This window comes from Pocillopora damicornis, chromosome 4 (genome assembly GCF_964200805.1).
Source record: "Pocillopora damicornis chromosome 4, jaPocDami1.2, whole genome shotgun sequence".
In the NCBI taxonomy this organism is placed as follows: Eukaryota; Metazoa; Cnidaria; class Anthozoa; order Scleractinia; family Pocilloporidae; genus Pocillopora; species Pocillopora damicornis.
Genome location: NC_142673.1, coordinates 16,513,182 through 16,534,645, shown reverse-complemented (window position 1 = coordinate 16,534,645; position 21,464 = coordinate 16,513,182). Strand labels below are relative to the sequence as shown.

Below are 21,464 nucleotides of genomic sequence, written 5' to 3'. Positions count from 1 at the left end.
TTGTTTATCATTTCCTTTATTCTCGAGACCTTCATGTTTGATTCAAGGGTAAAATTGTGAGGAGAAATTAGATGCTAGTCACTCTTAGGGGTCAAAGGGTTTAAGTTAAAAACAACCCTCTCTTGGACTCTCAAGATACCAAGAAATGGACGAACACTCGATTGCAAAAAAAATTAATTTGCTAAAGTCACACCTTTAATCAACTAAAAAGGCCATATCGACATTCTAGACTGAAAACAGACCAGATAGAAAACATTCTTTTAGTACCACGTTAAGACACCACGACAGTGCTCTATATACAGCTTTGTTAATAATGTGGCCGACAATATAATTATAAAAGCACATCCTCCTTGCATGGCGTTATTACACTTCGTTCTTTGTGGGAATGGGGTTTACAATGATACTTTCAATACACTCGAACACGGTGTGAATATCTTGATCGGCGTTGATGTGCTGCGCAGACTCCTCGTAATACTCCGCAATCTCCTCGATGTAAGCCTGGTACTGAGCTATTCGTGAGTTGACCGCTGATTCCACGTCTTTCGGACTCTAATAGGAGGTAAGAACACAATTTACTACATGGCTGGCTCCAATGTCGGGCAAGATAAAGAAAACCATCTGTTCGGATTGGCTTGCCGAGAGACCTTATAGTGACTTATCTTGCTTTCGAAGAATTCTCTCCGCGGTCAAGATGGCTGTAAAATTGCAAAGTTTTTCTTACCGAGGACTGATACGATGCCAAAACGTACAAAAACAATCTGGTCAATAGCCAGTAAACGGCCAGTATCGAGCTGTTGGCGATTGGCTAATTATACCTGCATTGAGGGACCGGATCCCCTGCGACCCCTCTCCCTAGATCCGTCACTGTAAAATTCGAAGCACCGGTTACTCTTGTGATAATGACGATTAGTACAGCAATAACATATGCTGAAAACTTACTGTATGCAACCTCTGCTTTACTTCGTTTGTGCGAGGTGGATTATAAATTAAGTGATACCTGAAGAGGAAAAGAGACATCCCATTAGACTTGACTTGCCTTGCCTAAACAAAAACGAAACGGCACCGAACAACACTATAAAAGGATCAAACAGAAATATATACGATGAAATTTATTAAATAATAATAAAATAATAAACATTAGGACAAACAGGAGACAAACTTTGGAACGTTGTTACGGAATAACACCCACCTTTCACCGGTGACTGGATCTACACTGCGCAGAGTCAATCTTTCAAGAATGGTGTCAGTTGGAACGTCCATAAAAATCACCCTAAAATATCAAAAAGGGCGCTCTGAGAAATAGCGCGAAGCTAATAATTCGGAAATGTTCAAGTATTGCTCAATTTCGCCTTATGATTAATGTAAAAACTTAGGCAACCTGGACTCTCGAACAACCATTGCACAGATATAACCAGTCGTGACTATACACTAGCGTTTTTCAGCGCTGCAAGCTGTATTCTTGTTTAAACTTTGCGTTCTCATTAAAACCTTTTGATGTTTTTTTTCCCCGAATGGCTGCTGTGATCACTTTGGTTGGGTTTTATGACACTTAATCTAAACGTGCAATCGAATGGAGCCATTACATTCTGTCTTATCTAATCCTCCCGACCCTTCCAACTTGCCCTAATCCGCCTTATCCAACATATCCGATCAGTTCTCCCAAGCCACTCAATATGGTCGCAACAAGGGAACATACAGTTTCCGTCATGTTTGTTATTTTCATTACCTATTTGCTTCATAGCCAGCCCTGGCCAGTGACTCTGCCTGTTCTCTTGTCTTAGGAAAGCCATGAATGACCCAGCCTTTGGTAACAGCGTCCAACTGGGCCAGGCGAGACTTGAGTAGTTGTAGAACCAAATCATCGGGTACTGTTCGGAAATCACAAAAAAAAACAAAAAAAAAACAAAACAAAAGTATGAACATATCTATAGGACATTACTTCGCCGTACATGGTGACGAAATTTATCTGAAAGCGTTGATTACGAGGAAAGGGAAGAAATACTCATACTGGTCGTTTCGCCGAAAAAAAATTGAAAAAAAAACAGGAGGATCCACCTAGCTCGTGTTCAAACTTTGCACTCTCTTTTTTGCTTGTAACTTCACAAATTGCTAGTTCCATGTTGGAGATCACTTTGCTGGAAACAACCTTTATATGCTTGTCTGAGTGACATCATTATTAATAGTTTTGCACCTACCCAACATGTGCCGATCAATATACGGCCTCACCGCTTCACCAAGTTTAGAATCATCTACCAACGATTGTTTGATCAGCTCTGTGCAAGAAACTAACAGAGAAATAACATCTATGGTTATGCCGCTCTATCGAGCAAACTAAACTCAGTAACCTGAATATGTTGGGTAAATGGAAATCGAAATGTTCTCATCTAATTTCATCGCAAAAGTGCTTCTAAATGCATCAAAATTCTTTTTTGCTCGTGTTTGAGTCCGCGAAAAAGGGGTAGAAAACAACCATGCAACGCTGTGTTAACTACAACCTGGCCCAGGATTACGAAATATTCACTCAGGGTTCCTCTTTTCCTGCAGATACATCTCAAGCCAAGGGCAGTTCGAAAAGCGAGTTATTTGTTAGATAGAATTTTCTGTTTTTCACCTTAGTTCAAAATATAAATAAAATTTTAATCGTTTGTCTTACGATACAGTCATAACAAATTGTAAATCGCACCGTTTCGACAACTATGCTGCTGGTTTCAAAGAGAAGTATTATTGTTTGTCTCACAATGTGGTCACTGCGGATGTGGATTGCAACGTTTCGACTGCATACTGCTAGTCTCCTTCAAGCGATGAGGTCGATTGAGTACGCGTCACCTGTAAACCGTTGTGCTCAGCTGTGACACAACTGATTGAATCATATTGGGCGTTCAGTGTTCTCTTACCATTCACAAAGCCATATTTACTGGCCAACAGTTCCGCCTGGACACTCTTGCCACATCCTGTTGGGCCCAGGAGAATCAATCGCGGGGTATGAGGGGCATTATTTCGATGATTCATCTTTAGATAGGACAGCACTGAAAGAACACAATAGCCAAGGCTGTTGAGAAATCTAGATAAATGTAACTCCTTGCAGCAGTAGATGTTCATTGAAAGGTTGAGCAGGCAAGCCATAGCAAATGGATGGTCAAACAGACTCTGAATACTTATTTTGTGTACAAGGTATAATGTAAATAAAGTGCATACACAAAAAATGCATTGCAACAGAAAGGAAGTAAACTAAACATTACTTCAGATCTCTCAATAATAAGATAGTCAGTGTACATCCATCCCTTACTCCTAAACAACAACTACTCAAAGGTGAAAATGTTACATGTGCTTGCTGTAATCCGCGTTATCTCACAGCTTTTGTTGATAAATGATTGTACATCCATCCCTCACTCCTAAACAACAACTGCTCAAAGGTGAAAATGTTACATGTGCTTGCTGTAATCTGCCTTATCTCACAACTTTCGTTAATAAGTGATTGTAAAACAAAATTAAGAACATTGATTAAATTACTCCTCTGCTTCAGCTACATCTACCACTAGAAGTCGAAAATAAAACTTAAATAATGTGTACCTTGTGAAAAGACATCTGCTTTTGGCTGATCAACGTTTATGGACTTATGAATCTTTTCGAAGCACATCAAGATTCCATCAATATGCCTACAAAGAGCAAGACGATGAGAAATAGGGAGTTCCTTTGACGACAATCAATGACCAATCAGATCAAATGTAGCCACGGCAATGAGCCAATGAAAACTCAAGGCAAATACAGCATGCATGCAACTGGCATCATACATGGAAAAATGCGAGGGACTAAGACACAGTTGGTTGTAATGAGACATCTGATTGGCTAAGAAGGAGGAGCGATTTTGTAGACCATTTATAAAGCAAAGTAAAGCAATCCCAGATTTAACTCTCAAGACTCAGTCCAAATTGGATTTACCACAAATTTGGAATTTTTCTGTTGACTTACACATACCACATGAGCACTTGCTTTTAAGAGGTAATTACCTGTGGTACTCCATCAGTCTCTGAATCATGACTTTCTCAGAGGATTTAGAGTCTGGTACGAGACGCTGCACAACCGCTAGGTCACTGGGAGGGTCAAATGTTGAATGATACACATCTGTTGAGAGAAAATATTTTTTAAAAAAACAAATAAAATCTCATAATGTATCTAAGATTTCTAAAAACAAAGCCAAAATAAAAACAGAATAGGAAAACCTTTTTTAAAAAAGGTTTTTGCAATTGTTCAGCCCATGCTCCTCTTACATGTAGGCAATCATGTCCTATTTACAAGTTGTTTCAAAGATAATTTAAAAATCTGTAAGACACAGTGCTCAGATGATAAAAGACTTTTTGACACTATGTTACTTCCAGCCCTACTGTTAAATATTTGTCTCTTTGTTTTGACTACATACTTCATGACTTCAAGCCAAATGTTTTTCTGTCCAGCCCTCCTACTCAATCAATGAGTACATATTAACCTCTTCACTCAAAAGGGGAGATAAACCAGAAAAGGCTCCATGCAATATCAATATGTGGCACAGGCAAAGAAAAGGCAATAGATGTATGTCAGGCAGTAAGAAAATTGACGTTGTGTTTATGAAAGTGAAATGGTTTGTAGACAGTATATTTGGAATAGCTGTAAGTACTTACCACCAGTCTCTGGATCAATTCTCTTCCCCATCACTCTTTCTATCAGGACTGTGTCTGGAGCCTCCAGAAGAACTATTAAACAAAAATCATTAAATCAGTAATTAACAGACATTACTTATATTACAGAAAAATTATCTTGCTGTTTCATAACTTATTGTATCACAGTTCTATCAACTTTTATTAGTTTCCTTATTTGTTTTCCTTCCATTTGGTGACTGATGCTTGTTGATCTGTTGACATTGGCTGATTTATAAAAATCAGTACCATTTACATGGAATTAAAAGCATGCATATGCACAATAAAAAAAGCCATCTTTCTTTATAAAAGGCACAAACAGCACCAGCTTAAAAGCATATCATTGGCAGTAGACAGTATTCACCAAAATGTCTTGGGTTGATTCCCTCTGCTTGAAGTGCTTGGGCCTACAAGTACAAGAGAGACTTTTTTGCTAAGAAAATCTTGTTTGAAATAAACATATTGTTTCTTTAAGAATTTATTTTAAAAACCTTTTAGTGACAGTCATGTGACAATTAACATTGACAGGGAGGAAAACAAATGTATGCTTACTACATGTAGATATGGTTAAATGTTATTATTAATCTCTCAGTCACTCTGATGTGCTATTATAATTAATTATCTAAATCAATCTATGTAACAGAGCATAATTAAACCATTTAACATCAAACCTGCTCTCTTGTCTGTGGAAAGGCTTCTAGCAACCAGCCCTGAGATACATGTAAAAATGAAATAGACTTTAGTTTATTCATCCTTTTGATCCTTTCAGTACTGCCAAGATCTCATTAGTTATCATCCTTACTGTCTGCTATACAATTCTTATGATGTGAGTTTGGAGAATTTGGTATTGGACCAGCTGATAATCCCCTAATAATTAGGGGATTATCAGCTGGTCCAATTGTTGGTGTTTTCTTTTTTGCTTTTGAGATTTAGCAAAAACACAACGGTAATAATTTTTCCTCTCCTGCTGAATACTTGTGGACAAAAAGTAAGAGAAAAATAAAATATATTTTTAAGACAAATATGATGACTAGGAAGTATAAAACAAAAACATGGTGACCATGATTAAAACTGTTATTCAATGATTCAGCCAAAAGTGACTTTACCTTACTGATGCAGTCTTCCTTCTGTAGTCTTTCTTTGATGAGACTGACCCAAATATGAGTAGGTACCGTCTAAAATAAAAAGGTGATAAACATTATATTCTGACCTCTGATCTGAAGAAGCACTAAGTATATCATTTCTACTAGCCCTGAATGGACTTCAAACTCCTGTACATAAACAATTTTCATTTTGAAGTTCTTTTGATTACCATTATTGACTTGATTACCATTAACAACTGATAATTCTGAAAAAAATTACATTCCCATCCCCAGTTACTTAATCCTCTTTGTGTAACCGAGTTAACAGACAACAATAAAAAAAAGACAATCTATTAAAAGTTTCAATTTAGAGGCTTGGAGCATCAATCTCATCTCCTTTAAAGTTCACAAAAAAATTTAATGTTTACCAATTGTTCTAAATCTATAATTTTGATAAAATGATTTAATTTCCTCTAAATATTAGGACAGTAGAAAAATAATTCATGACATTTAAAAGCAGAAAATTTGCATTCAAAGACTAGAGATTTGCTTTGTGTTAAATCACTTTGTTGTAACAAAGAAAGTCTGTACTGAAGCCCAATGGCCCACCCTACCAAAGTTTATTCCAGTTTCCTTGGTATGAAGTGACTTGGAGTATTATTCCCCCCCACTGGATGGGATGCTAGTGCAACATTAGGTTACCCCCCCAGCATCAGGCTTCCCTAACAATTGGCTGGTACCATTTCATACTCTAGGGTGGAGAGAGACAATGTGACAATTCTACAGTACCCATTTTATACTCCTAGCTGGAGAGAGGCACTGTGAGAGTAAAAGTGTCTAGCCCAAGAACACAACACATTGACCTGGCCTGTACTCAAACCCAGACCTCCCAGCCCAGATTCCAGTGCACTGACCATTAGTCCACTGTGTCTGACAAGTTATCCACAACTAATCAGAGCTCATAGATCTCCTAAACCTTCCATTTTGAAAGAAGTGAATCATTACAAACTAGATTAAATAAAAAGTAACACTAACAATACCTCTTTTGCTGATATGTACTCCTGAACCTTAAAACAAGGGAGACAAATCATATTAGTCATTTTAAAAATCTACATGGTTAAGACTAATTTAAGAAATTTCCAATGTTTTAAAATTTTTAGTCAATCCCACATAACACTGTTCAGAGTAAATCATTTGTTCTTTGTGAGAATTCAATAAAGTAAATATTTCATATACAACCCTGAGCTGGAAGCCAGGTGGATGCGAAATTGGTTACAATTCAATTACCTTCTTTGCTGATTTTGAATCTGATTCTGCCAGGAGATTATCAAGTGTGATATGGACACAGTCAAAATGTTTTGCTGCCATCACAGACTAAACAGGAAAAAAGCTAATAAATTAACCAATTACATTAACATACTTTTTCATTGACTGTTGTGACACTAAAACCAAATGAAAGGCTAAAAGTAATCACAAAAACCAGTAACATTTTAAGCATTACAAGGAGCCAGTGAGATCCCAAAATTAACTAATCCAACCTATTTCAAACGTGGAAAAAGGTGTATGAACAAGTCTAAATTGTTTTGAATTTTGCATCTGATTGTTTCACCCTTGATTCCCATAGGTGATTAACAATTAACTTCTCCCCATAATATCTGAACATTTTCTTGCAAAAAGTGACAAAAAACTTGTCAGGTCAAAGTTTTTATCTTGATCTAACTCCAAATTCTTGTAACTAATTTACAAGGAAATGTCTAGCAGCTAGAGGGAAGAATTAACAATAAAGGGTTGAGAGGCACAAGTCTTCAGGACCAACCACAGAACCAGAAAAACCTGAGCCAATGCAATTCTTGATTGCTTTTGACATTTGACTGAAAACTTCCCCTATATCTGATTGATTAAAATTTATTTTTTGGTGACTCACTCCCTATGGGAGTCATCATCATCTCCCCTTCCTCATCTCCTCCATGACTGTAAAATGACTCTCCTCTATGGGACACTTAAAGGCTAGTTTCTACAGATAGATACTTCTTTATTTCACCAGAGATCAACAGTTTGATTATAAAGAATAGATGTAATAAAAAGTGTGTAGGTCTCAGGGTTAATTACCATTTTCTCAAAGGAGGCCTTTCCACATACTAGCGCGGGGTTATCATAACCTTTCAAACATTGCAAACCCAGTAGAAATCAAATATAAATATGAACTTACCATTGTTCTCTTTCCTGCTGCTGGAGGTCCATGAATAATGATCTGTGGAACTATATGATCATGAAACAATAATCTCGAGTGTAAAAGTGATACAATATTTGATTCAAGTAACATTAAGCAGAAAAACCTTTTTATTTCCTCTTAATATGCTGTTCCATCCATTTTTCCTCCCCCATGAGAAGTCAGTGGAAATCTTAGGAAGCTATTGGGTTTCAAATGCTTTTAGCATCTTTAATGGCAAGCTATTGGGTCATGAGCTTTAAGTCAAAGAAAAAAATCAGTGGGGGCAACACAAATTTTTGTATGATAGTCCTCTCTTTAGACTAGAGAGCAAGTTCTAACCTTCACTTTCTTGTTCCAGAAGACCTATCATATAGGTCAGTGGGTCTGCAGGCTGTTCTATTATCAGTTTTGTCAGAAGGGACTAAAATACAAAACAAAATTAACTTCAATGTATTCATTTTTCATTAATTCCTCATTGCATAACCTGATGGAAAATATGTTGTATACTATTACCCTTTTACTTCCAAGATCTCAATAGTAATTCTCCTTACTGTTTGCCATACAATTCTCATGATGTTTTTTCAGAGAATTTTGTATTGGATCAACTTATAATTTTCTATTACCAGTAATTCTTTCTTTATTCCCATCACTTGTCAGTGCTTGGCATGTTGCATAGATATTGTAAAGAGAAATTCAGTCTTGGTCACTCACGGATTAAGACATCTGGGCAAGCTTCTCATGCTCAAAGATGTTATGTAACTTAACAGTAATAACATGGTATTGCCCAGTTGGCAGAAACTCTGACTTAGTACATGAGTGTGTAGCTGCAAAGTTGCAGGTCAGGGTATTTCACACATATACTAAGGTCTCAACAAACCAGCCCAACCTTATGTGCACTTCCTATTTCAAGGAAAATGACAGAAGCAATTAAGTCTCACTAGCAATTACCACTGATATACGGGTTTGTCTCATGACACACCAATTGTAAACAAGCTGATGATACCGCATCATTGCAGCTACTGGGGAGACTTGGTGCATGAAAACTGTTAAGGCTGCGTTGAGCAAATGAATTTGAGCTTGATTTTCAAAATTTCGCACTGTTTCAATGTTAAAATTGTCATTGTGAATGATGAAGGGAGGTCAAAACGTAAACATTAGTGAATATACAGAACCAAATTATGCCTACTTTAAAATCTTAGGCATAACTTTGAAATGACTTTCATTTGGAACACACCCTGGCCTAGAGGCCCATCAAGAGTTCAGCCCTTAATACGTGAAACAGAAGATCTACTGCTCTTTTCAATAATATCTCAGTTACTTAGGGATTTCAGCGACCAGATTAACAGAAATTGGTCTCAGGATACTGATCCGGGCTAATGTTCAGTTAAACTCTGAGGCATTATTTGCCGATAAAAATAATATGAGAATTTGAATCTTCGACGCAGTCACGAACTGTTACCAGTCTCTCACCTCATAAATCTGAAAAATACCATGTTTTTCTGCATAATTTGAGAATTCAGGTGGAATTAACAATGGTTTCTTCGTTGCATCCATCTTGAATTTTCCCTCTCAGTTGCTACGATAAACAGGACGAGCCTGCAGTTCCTTACTCCAGCAGCACGGATTTGGCGTCCATAGCAACTGTGCGGATATATTCATAACTCGCGTTACAACAGATGATCGGTAAATGGAAGGTCATCGAAAATCATAAGATAATTCCGTGAAATCTTTTCTTATAGAGAGGTTATAATCTGTTCAAAAGGTATGTAATTGTTTTCTTAAAAGTAATGAACAAAACGTTTTTGAAAACCGTTATTATTTCGACGAAAGTAGATCGCACTTTTACTTCGCGTATTTCCGCGCGACCTGATATCGGGTTTACAAGCAGAGTATGTTAAAATCTGAGATACGGACTACAGAAGAGGTCTGTCGATTTTAAGGCTGTCTTTCTATATTTTAAGATTCAGTTTGTTTAGGCTTAGTTGTGAATAATGTGGAAAAAAAAGACGGGAAAACTAAGGAATAATTTTGTGGAGATCATATTTCATGTTGGCTGTCGCACATTCATTTTGCTCTGTAAACAAATATTCTTTTGTAATCAAAATCAACTGTAATCTGGTATGCAGTTAGAAAGAAACAAATATACATATTTTTTTTTAATTCTTACCTGTAAAACGCTCTGAGGTTGAGCGAGTAAACTTAGAATCTAATTCCAAAAACGTTTTGTGAGGTCGTGAGATGACCTGTGTAAACAATGTTACCCCGATCTTGAGCAAACAATGGGTTTCAATTTTCGAAATCGTGTGAAATTACGCCCCGCTGATCTCCCCTACATTCCGTACTCTTGGTAGTTTTAGGGCTAAAAATTCAAGATGAGCAAGGACTATGTTACGCTGGGTGTTCAACGAGAATCTCTGATAAATAATCCTCTTCTACAAAAGGTAACAACCACTTTACATGTATTGCCTCTTTTTTTTTCCTACAATCGACAAGAGTTATCAGGGGTCATTTGAGGGGGAGGTGGTGTACAGCAGCTTGCAAGTGATAAAATGGTTGAAATACTAGTGCAAGCTTCAAATGGACAATACCCAAACAAAACGTCTCAATTTTTTTACTCAGACATGCTCATTATTTCCCTTAGGATGTTCAAAGAGGGTGGGGGGGGGGGGGGGTGGATGGGGTAGATGCAATTCAGATCTTAGCCTGAAGTGTGTTTCTTGGGAATTTCCTGTAATGCAAATTGTGTCATTTTTCCTGGACACTTGGGCCATATTTCTATGTGATCATCTGCATCATCCCAATCATTTCTGTTTTCTAGACAACTGAGACAATACCAGCAATCATATGGAAAGCAGCCTAAAGCATAATCTCTGTTCAGTGTAGAAATTTCCCTTTGTCATGTTTTTTCTTCCATTTATTGTGTCTGGTTTCCTGGTGATCACTGCATTACCAACCTGCATTATCATGGAGAAACCAGAGCTTTTTTTGTCAAAAGGTGGAGTGGTGTTGTGAGGATTTCATTATATCATGAGTATACCTAATGTAAATCTTTTGCCATTATTTCATAAATCACAATTTCTTTCAAGTCTATTTATACAAGCAATATAATACTTTCTAGTCTGAACTTGGAAGACCACTGCGGCGTTGCTTTACCCTTCCCCCTGATGGGTTTACTTATGGAAAGCCAAATGAAGGAAAGGACAGCGGTACCGCTGATGGTAAGTACATTTACACTCCACTACTGAGCTCTAGCTTGTTTACAGCTGTCCCCTACCCTCCAAAGAAAAATTGGGAGGGTAGGGGCGAGGCTGCACAGAGGTCATTAAGCTCAAAATTTACCATAATATTTTACTCTCAAAGGTTACACTTTATTAGTTATATAATCATAGTTGCATATTCAGTGGTTACACTACAAGTGCATTTTTTTCTCTTTTAGCACTTGTATGGAGGTCTGCCCCACTGGCTCCCCTCTATCTTAAGGAGAAAAAAGCTCCAAGAGATTTTATTGGATTAAATAAAGGTGCAGTTCAAGCCGGCCTTACAACAGCTCATGAACATTTTCAGTACCGTGCCACACATGACATGAGGAGGAAAGACTCTGGCAATGAAAAGACATCATTGAAAGTTAAAAGAATCCCACCTACAATGGTCTTTGGTATTCCTACAAAGTATGTTTAACTTATTGAAATAAGGCCATGTCTCAAAATTTAACAAAACATAGTCAGATAATTTTTGGTTATGTTTTAAAATTGGAAAGCGATAAAAACTTGTGTTTCTTAGATCACTTTTTTCTGTTATTCAACCACTCACTATAATCCAAAAATGTAAACCTGAAATTATGGAAATGGTTTGTTATGTAGGTTGTTTATAATTATGAAATAGCTCACAAAATGAGTAACCACCTCACATCAGTAGTTTTTTCTTGTTATTAATAAAATTCGAATTGTCTCTATGTAGGCCTTCCACTCCAGTTTATGATCTTCTGGGACATAAATATCAGGACCGCTGGATAGAAGAAAGACGGAAAGCTGAGGGAGCAGCCAGAGCAAGGCAAGAGCAGAAGGTATTATGCACAAATGAACAGTTTTCTGTGTTTTTGTTTCAAAATTGTACCTTAATTCTTTAAATGTACTTCCAACTCCTATTCTGAAGCATATAGTAAACAGCTCATAAATTTAGGTTCTAAGTATAAACTTAACGTTATGCCATCAAGTCGACCAATTTTTTGTTGTTTTTGTTGTTTTTGTCTCTAGAGACACGTTGATAAAACCATCTATGAGACAAGGACTTCACTGCTTAGAAAATACCAACCCCCTGTGGATCCATCTCCACTATGGCAAATGAAGAAGTTTGAAAAGGTAATTAAGTTTGTAATATATAGTTTACTGTGACACTAGTACATACACTGCATATTATGAGAGTTTATAGATGAAAACTCTCGACAATGAATGATATGGCAACTCAGAAGCCTAGAAAAAAATCAGTCTACAAGCAAGCCCTCCTAATAATCACTACTGGACATACATTTCTCTTCCTAAAGAAAGATTTGAAATGAATCTGAAAGAGGTGCGGCATTTTCAGTGCTACATATGGACCCCTTTCAGATCTGTTGTCAGCATATATTTCTCAAGGTTTCAGACTTTCCCACAGGCAAACAGAGTTTTTACCCTTTTTCAGAAACAAATTTCAAGGACTTTTCCAGGACTCCAATTGATTTTTTTAGGACTCTAAATTTCACCTTAAAGCCTTTCATTCCCTAGATTTCAAAATCAATTCTCCTTATATACATTGTAAATTTATACATTACTAAGAATGTAAATTCTGAAAACTTTACTGCTCAAGATCAGCAAATTTCCAGTACTTTCCAGGACCTCCAGTCTTTTTCTAGGACTTTCCAGTGCAAGAGAAATGTCAAATAAAATCCCAGAACTTTCCAGGTTTTTCAGGACCTGTACAAACCCTAGCAAAGGAACACACATGCTGGAGTGCTAAAATTGAGTACCTACTCACTGAAAAGCTTGCAAGGAACATTTAACCCCTAAGAGTGACTAACATCTAATTTCTCCTTACAACATCACTACTAAATCAAACATTAAGGTCATGAGAATAAAGCAGATCACCAACTAAAGAAGCTCTTGATTGTTGAACAAATTCTCCTCATCAGAACCCTACGAAATGTCTAGAAAGTAGTATGGAGAATATGCATACTGATGTTAGGGAGTACAGGGTTAAGGGACCTTTTACAATAAGTCAGTTAATTTGTTTTGTTACTTTCTCCTGAGTCAATAAACAATTGAAATTGTCTCCACAGATCCCAGCTTATCTCAGCACTTTTAGATCAGATCAAGCTAAAGATTCTGCTTTCAAACACCATGCAACAGATAGCACCTCACGACAGGGAGTTTTTGGTCATGGAATATATGAACCTGCTAAGAGCTAATTACCAAAACAACAATTTTCATCACGTTTAACCTTTAAAAAAAGAGTGGACAAGACATTTTTAAAAATATTTTAAGTTATGATTCTAAAGATGACTTAACCCAAGAGTGAAAATCAACTTTTTTTTTCTCCATCAAGAATCTCCTAGAAGTCTTTTGAGCATTATTGTTTTATGATCACTCAAAGTTTTGTGCCTGTAAGGACTTGGAAAAAAAAGCAACCTGGAATCAAAGAGCTCTTTTCAGATATAAAATGGTAATGGCACATACTGAAAAAAGTGCAATTGAATTTTATTTGTACCCTTTGATTCTTAATCGATAATCTCAATAAGTAACAGAGTTACACAAAGTCTGTTGCTGCTCAACATTGTTCACTGAAAAACAATTATTTTTCCTCTTGCAACTGTTGTTTACAAATAAAAACAATTGATGCACATCTTGCCTTTAATAAATGTTTCGTAAATACTATCCACAAGAATAAAAAAAATTGAGAGAATGAATAGATTTCCATGTATCAGGCTCTCATGAGTAGACAGCTCTACAAGTCAGTTACGTAGTTGTAAAAAAAAAATGGAACAAGAGCATGTTTTATCCAGTCGATAAGATTGCAACTGCATGCTTTATATAAGTACCATTACGTTCAACTATCACTGCTAGAATTTTGCTTTCTTATAAGATGGTTCTTGTGAAGTCTCTCCCTCGTCTAACACTTTCTCCTGTTTCAAAGGTGATTTTTTGAAGTATGAAAATAAAGTTCCTTTAATAGGCTTTTCTTGTTTTTGTGTCCTTAAAAAGAAAAAAGAAATACCTTAAATTTTACAGCAGCAACAACAAACATTTCATCAAAAGCCAGTTACCAGCAGTCTATTGCTACCAGTTTAGCTTACATGCAGGCTCCCATGTTGGGGTTTTGCCTCACCACTCCTTTTTCTGGGCACAGTCACCTGCATTACACCATCAACAGCTGCTTATGAAAAAAGTTATTGAACACCCTGCTGCAATCTTGCTCAATTGCAGAAGGGACACTTTTGTTATTACTCCCAAAAGCTTGAGTGAAATGTGAACTTTATCTATTGTAAAAATCACTCACATAACAAGATTCCAGCCTCTTCTACTTCCCCTTCCCAAATAATTTTGAAAACAAGTGCTGCTTTTTTTAATGTTTCAAGGATTCTTCCCAACACTGGAGAGGGAGAGAAGTACTGTTGACTACAAAGTCACTTGCTCAGACAAAGGGCTAATGCTCAAAACATCAGCTTTGTTACTCTTAACAGTGGCCAAATTGTGTTATCAATTCAGTTGATAATTATACTAAATTACCTAGTTTTTGGAATGTGTTCATTTTAAAGTATTTTGTCCTAAGTGTTCCAGTTTTGTTGAGGATTGAAACAAAAAGAAATAAAAGAAAGTTCTTGGTAAAACTTTTGTAAAAAATATAAATCACTGAATATGTAATGGTGTTACTTACAAGTCAATTGGCTTGATGCAGTCTGGTGATTTATTCCTAGAATTATTCACAACTGTAGAGACTGGATGCCACTCCAAACAATCTTTGGGTTTTACAAGGTTTAGAGCCTACCATAGAACACAAAGTAAATTCTGTTAAAACTAGATAGGGCTTACTGATTGCAAGAGTACATTTAAATTTCTCAATATAATTTTCAATGGTACATAATTATTTGGCACCTGTGAATTACCTTTTGCCACGGAACTTCTCCAAAGTCTAACCAGCGGCCAATCTCTTCTTCCCCTTCTAGAATAGCCTTCAAACAAGAAGAGAAAAATATCAAGTAGGGAGATTATCAGTTGATCCAATACTGAATTCTCCTAACTAAACTCCAAAGAATTGTATGGTTGATAGCAATGAGAATCACTAAATAAAATGAGATCTTGGTGGTGAAAGGGTTAAGATGCACTGATTGTACTATGGACACAGGCCTTGCCTCCATAATATAGCTGTGAAATATATGTGTATTCCAGTAAGGTAGTAAACACTGTAATCGTGATACACAATTTTAGAATTAAATTCATAGTAACAACTGTCAAATAGAAATTCCAACTTTAAGAGATTAAGTCATTTAACAAGCTGATATCAAAAATGTACTAGTTAGTGATTCAGAGGGCCTACACCCAACCACAAGACCACTGACTGCCTTTGAAAATCTAAGTACAACTGATTTTGTAAAAAAGCAAGAATAAAAACTTGTGACTTTCTTTTAGTTGTAAATTAAAACATATTTTCTTTATTGAAAAACTTGGATGAATTTGCTTCATTTTGAGATAAAAGGATATATACTAAACATTACTCACTGGCATTCTGTTGTGCAGCCATCTTAGAGATGGAGATGAATCCACTGTGATGATAGTATAAGAAAAGAGTTCTTCATCTTCATTACCACTTCCCTAGCAACAAAATTAAAAGAATTCTGACTTGCATTTCTACTTTCAATTCCCCCTCTTTAACGTTGTTCATATTATCCCAGATAAAGTTTCAGGCTAGTTAACCCCTTAAAGCCTTGGAGAGACCAGCATCAAATTTTTCCTTACATATATAAATACTGCTAAATCATTCATTGGGATCATGAGAATCACAAAAATGATCACCAACCTAAGAAGCTTGGATTGTTAAACAAATTCTCCTTGAAAGCACCAAAGGAAACGTAAAGAGAAGTATAGAGAATATAGATACTGATGTTAGGGTGTAAAGGGAAAGACAATAATTTTTCCCTTACCATCACACTGCTGAGAATGTTATAGAACTTTTAATATCTAGCAGTGACTAGAAATTAATTTCTATACAGCCGATGAATCACATACATTTGGTGGCTTCCAACAATCAAACAAGCCTGCCATGGTTAAGAGACGCTTCTCTCCAAACTGTGCGTCTTCTTCTGCTTTGACTGTTATGGAGTCCTCTGGTTCCTTTTTAATGTGAAAATCTTTCACATCTGTCTCCTTTTCATTATTGTTTTCTCCTTCAATCTCTGTCATTGTTTTGTATTGTACTTCTATCTTTGTGTCTTTCTTGAGGTAGATGTAGTATGGCTGTTTCTTTCCTCCCTTCAATGTCTCCCACTCAAAGAATCTGTTGATGAAAAAAATTTTACTTTTAAAGCACTACATATTAGTCTGAATTTATTTTATGAAACACTTTTCTAATTTGAGTCCAAAATTATCAGAACAGTATTATTTATTAGGTAACAAGTAAGCCATAGCTGTGTCTTAACAACAGTCTTATTTCCTGATACTTTCTGATCACATTATATGGTATAGCTCCTGGAAGATAGGGCACATGGGTATAATTGGACATGTCAATCACATCCGTAAGAAATTTGGGGCAGCAGCTAGGTCTGAATAAAATATAGTCAGTAATCTGGTAAACACTTTTTTAACCCTTTCACCCCTAATAGTGATTGGCATCTAATTTCTCCTCACAATATCACCCCTGAATCACACAACAAGGTCACAAGAAAGAAGGAAACGATCACAAACTAAAGTAGCTCTTGATTTTTCAATAAATTATCCTTGTCAGGACCTTAGGATATGTATGGAGAACAGTAAGGAGAATATGCACATTGATGTAATGTTGTAAAGGGTTAAAAACAAGAAAAAGAAAGAAAAGATGGAGTAACCACTCCACTTTGGTTCAGTTACTTACCCTTCAGCTAAAACAACGCATCTGTTACCCTTCTCTAGAGGAGATTTGAAAGATCTTTTGTCCAACAAAGTATCACTACGAGCATTGCTCATATTGTAGGTGAACTCTTTGGGATCTCCACGGTGCCATGATGGAATTAAACCCCATCTCATGGGTTGAAGAACCCTTTCACAAGGCTCTTCTGATGCTAAACTGTTAAAATGTTGACTTGACAGTAACACTGGACTAAAAAATAAGAAGGCATTCATTCAGTTTATCAATGAGATAGATCTGCAACTACATATAACTGAGGATAACCATTAGCTTAAAATTAAAATTATAGGTGTTGAGTGATCTTGACTTGCATCCTCTCCAGGAGGGAGAAACATTACTTTTGGTTGCTTCATAGTACAGCACCAGGATAGGCAATGGCCAGATAGGCAATGGCCAGATAGGCCATGGGGCTGGACTACAGACTTAACTTAAATCAGTTGGTGTTACATCACAAATCCTATGATCTGATAGGCTAAGCTGCTCAATATCCAATTTATGATAGTGAGTTGAGTGAATTACGGTCAAGTCACCAATGGTTCAACTTGCCAACGCCAAGAAGTAAAATTGAGGAGGAACATCGGCGAGTAAGTCTTCAATCCAGTACAACTTATTAGAAGTTAAACATATAGAAAAGTAAAAGATATTTAGTACAAAAACAATTGTTTTTCTTCATTAAAAGGATGTCAAGGCAAATAAAGCAAGGTGAATATTGCCAATGACCAAAAAAGACACAAACAAGTTCTTGGGAAAAATAAAATAAAAAAAAAATCAAAATCAAAATCAAAAGAATTGTTTTTTACTAAAGATCCTGTCTAGAAAGCCAACTTTTCTGAAAAAAATCTGACCGATTGACATGATGAGTCTTTACAGTGTTGTTGTCACACAATAACTCCTTTGTGTCTGAAGCTTTTATTGTCATTGGCAATGTTTACCTTGCTTTATTCGCTCTGAGATCCTTATAAACTTTGTTGGAAGAAAAAAAATTGTTTTTGTACTAAAGATCTTTTACTTTTCTATATGTTTAACTTATAATAAGTTGTACTGGATTGAGGACCAACTTGCCAACATTTCTACTCAATTTTACACGTCAGCGAGTTGATGTTGGCAAGTTGAACTGTTGGCGACTTGACTAGATACCAGTTGAGTGAGTAGCATATCAGTCAGCAGTTGTAGAGAAAAAAAAAACAAGGAAAACATGAGTCTGTCTCATTGTTCAGTTTTTGACAAATGGTAGATTTAAACTACACTGATTAGATTACTTGAGTAAGTATACCATCAATCTACATAATGCTGATCTCTTTTGCAAGAACTTTAATTGTTCATTGAAGAAGGAAGCAGATGTCCTGCAGAGTAACCAGGTATGTTTACCAGCCGCCAGTTCTCATACTTAAAGCCCACTGTCTGACTACAAGAGAATTTACTTAACTCTAAAAGTCAGTTTAGCACTGTGCTTAATTTCATTAAAAACTGGTGATAGATGTTTGTATTACGTGCATTTTGTGTGGGTGGAAGGGTGCAATGGCCAAGGTAAAAATGTGTCATAGAATTAGTTAAATGACCTCAAAGGATCGGGAAGATACGTTTTAAGTATAATACAGTACTTCAAAAACACAGATTAACCAAAGCAACAAAGTCGATGGGCTTAGTTATGTTGTATCCTTGAAGCTTCCTTTCTTGTTTCGTCAGAGCTTAACAGAGCTCATTCAACAACAGACATTCCTTGCATTTTTAGAATGTATCTTTTTCCAAACCCATTTAATCATCATAAACAAAAAACAAACTAATTTAGTATGTCATAAAAACTTACGTGAAGGATTGCGGACTAATATTGTGGGAAGGATAGTATTTTCCTCTATTAAAGCTACCATCTCTCCAAGCCGGTTCCTGGATCTGACCATTCTTTCCTTTGAATGTGCATGCCTTCGGGAATTCATCAGGAGCAAGGGTACTGAATGACAAAAGAAAATAGAATCTTAATCACCTGTTTGTTCGGAAATAACTTCACTTCCACTAATCATCTATTTTTAGTACTGACAAATTTACATACGTACCAAGCCGTTCTCCCACACATTTTGAGCAAAATCACCTCAAAATGTGCCAAATAATGGATTAAATAGTTTCCTACTATTCAAGGGATGAATGTAACTGCTTCTAAGAGTTAGCCTTTGCTCTCCTTTTCATTAAATTTTGGCGCGTTTTATGCCCGTAGGGTCAGCGGTCTACCACGAAATGCTTCCTTAAGCTTTTTTTTTCGATTTCCTTTCGTTATGCTCCAAAAGTGCTCAGTAAACCCAATCACTGAAAAGTAAATTTCTCATGGTAGCTCAAAAATACCAGGCTGTTGTTAGATTCTATAGCCAACTTGATCGAGAAATACCGCGAAAATAGCAGAATATTGTGTAAGACGGTCTTGTCACGTGTGAAACTAGCCACCCAAGAGCCTGTTCGAGCTACGGATGAACTTCTTTGGTTGTTATCCGTACTTTGGTATCCGAGACTTTTCAACGATTCTTTTCTACTTTTGAACAATTTTTGTAGAACACATAGCTTTTTAAATAATTTTATATATACGTATCATTGATAGGAGCTCATTACTTGCATTGGTGACCGTTTCTAGGCCGTTGTTCAGTCTCCAAGTGCCTGTTTAGTTGTTTACTTTAAGCTTTGCCGAAAGCTATGGCCGGTCATGGTTGAGTTCCACAACTTTGTTGAAGACTGTTGCAAATCTCCAGGTATTACTTTGCATCCATCGATAAAGAATGAGTCAGGGAGGAGTCATAATGGTAAGAGAATCATAACAGTAATGAGCATTTGGAGAATTTTCCCATGTATTTCATGTGATGCAAATAGTTGATGCATTATCTTGCAGTACGATGGAGGCCGAGGAAGACGAATTAGTAAGGCAGAAGACTATAACGCCAGTATGAAAAGGTCTGGTTCCGAAACGCTTCTTAAAACGGATCTTGAACAGTCTAAAGAGGCAATCAAAGCTGAAATTCGCAAGCAGCTTAAGTTAAAAGAGGGAGCGGAAAATTTAAAAAAGGTTGCCACTGACAGGAAGACTATCGCCCAATGCAATACAATTTTAAAAGATACTACAGCTAAACTTCAAGATTTGCACGACGATCTTCAAGACCTCAACGCTCGAGTCTCTGAAGACATGCCAGGTGAGTAAATAAGTTGTTGGTATAGATAGCAGATACAATATTACTGAATGCATGGCATTCCGTGACAAGTTGGACCTATTAACAAGCTAAATCATTTTGATCCTTCGCGAAATCGTTTCCTTTGCAACGGTAAACTCAAGCATCATTCGTCGCATTGCTTTCGAATTTCAATTATCGTGGGATTTGATTGTAAGCAGCTCAGAAAAAATCGTTTATTTGGTAGTACTTTAGATAGTTACTTCTAATTACTGGTATATTTGTGGCGAGATAAACTCTCGCTGAACAACATATGAGAAGTACGCGCTCGACCAATTACTATATTTTTAGGCCAACATATGTCAGTTGGAATGCAACGTTTTTGTACATGGTTGCACTTGTTGCTTAAAATACAGTATAATATGTTCCATTCGACTTTCCACAGCGAAAACATTTCGCTTCAGAGCCAGAAACTTGCTATATTTTGATGAGTGCATTTTCGTCACAAGGAATGGTTGAAATTTTTGAGCAAAGTGTGTACAATGAAATCCCTTGATGCGTGGCGGAAACAAACCTCGATTTTGATAACTCAACGAAAAAGCTTACTTAGCCGTAACTTTGGATTTCAAAACTTAATAGTAACCTTTATCCAACATAATATATTATAATATCATCTCGGGAGTGCGCCGGATGGTGCGTATCACAACGTACACTTAAACATCGTTAAAGTATTTAAATGGTCACCCTGTGGGATTGTTAATTTTTTATGTACATGTCGCCGTAAACCCTTGGAAAAAGTTACGGGTTTTAAGAGCGTTATTCTTTGATAACCGCTAGACTATGACGCTTGGACTCGTTGTTTTCGCCACCGTCAAGTGGCTTTAAATATTTGGGTCTTTTCGGTTGCGTTTGTGACAACAACCAAGGATTGTTTACATTTGATCGAAGGAAAATCCTTTGTTTGCTTTTTCCTTCTTGCGATGAGCTTTTCTTATCGTATTCTTTATCCTACTGTGCAAATCGGGAACTGTCTGGCTGGTTTTTTTTCCTTCAGCTGCATTTGTTTATTGTTCAAATCCTTGATGAATTTTATCTAGAGTGCTTGAAAGAAATTACCTGTTTCCGCAAGGGTTATTACGAGTAAAACAACCACTTGGTAACAATAGTTGACAGATATCCTGTGATTTTTAGATCAAAGAGCTGGTATTGTGTTTCTCGACATTTTTGA

General features: G+C 36.5%; 4 protein-coding genes across 4 annotated transcripts in view; 2 read left to right on the top strand and 2 right to left on the bottom strand.

Moving 5' to 3' along the window:
• Window positions 1–173: 173 nt before the first annotated feature.
• LOC113677160 (adenylate kinase 8) lies at window positions 174–9,566 on the bottom strand. Its single transcript, XM_089203913.1, has 17 exons — window positions 9,435–9,566; window positions 8,304–8,385; window positions 7,962–8,011; window positions 7,040–7,126; window positions 6,793–6,819; window positions 5,777–5,845; window positions 5,342–5,380; window positions 5,035–5,077; window positions 4,656–4,727; window positions 4,008–4,122; window positions 3,571–3,656; window positions 2,895–3,026; window positions 2,196–2,285; window positions 1,727–1,868; window positions 1,190–1,270; window positions 940–997; window positions 174–549 (listed from the first exon to the last, which is right to left on the bottom strand). The coding sequence occupies exons 1-17, from the start codon at window positions 9,516–9,518 to the stop codon at window positions 364–366; spliced, it is 1,443 nt and encodes a 480-aa protein (XP_089060039.1). The 5' UTR covers window positions 9,519–9,566; the 3' UTR covers window positions 174–363.
• LOC113677164 (cilia- and flagella-associated protein 77) lies at window positions 9,539–14,170 on the top strand. Its single transcript, XM_027193926.2, has 7 exons — window positions 9,539–9,726; window positions 10,316–10,405; window positions 11,083–11,182; window positions 11,401–11,632; window positions 11,922–12,027; window positions 12,218–12,322; window positions 13,276–14,170. The coding sequence occupies exons 2-7, from the start codon at window positions 10,337–10,339 to the stop codon at window positions 13,402–13,404; spliced, it is 741 nt and encodes a 246-aa protein (XP_027049727.2). The 5' UTR covers window positions 9,539–9,726; window positions 10,316–10,336; the 3' UTR covers window positions 13,405–14,170.
• LOC113677163 (abasic site processing protein HMCES) lies at window positions 13,642–19,482 on the bottom strand. The gene is made up of 8 exons (XM_027193925.2): window positions 19,145–19,482; window positions 18,901–19,041; window positions 17,061–17,285; window positions 16,220–16,487; window positions 15,713–15,805; window positions 15,100–15,165; window positions 14,871–14,977; window positions 13,642–14,188 (listed from the first exon to the last, which is right to left on the bottom strand). The coding sequence occupies exons 1-8, from the start codon at window positions 19,162–19,164 to the stop codon at window positions 14,056–14,058; spliced, it is 1,053 nt and encodes a 350-aa protein (XP_027049726.2). The 5' UTR covers window positions 19,165–19,482; the 3' UTR covers window positions 13,642–14,055.
• Window positions 19,347–21,464, top strand: part of LOC113677162 (serine/threonine-protein kinase N2) — a 23,422-nt gene continuing 21,304 nt past the window's right edge. The window contains exons 1-2 of the mRNA XM_027193924.2: window positions 19,347–19,876; window positions 19,963–20,260. Of these exons, the coding sequence (XP_027049725.2) occupies window positions 19,853–19,876; window positions 19,963–20,260 (322 nt within the window). The 5' untranslated portion in view covers window positions 19,347–19,852. The remainder of the gene's footprint in view (window positions 19,877–19,962; window positions 20,261–21,464) is intronic.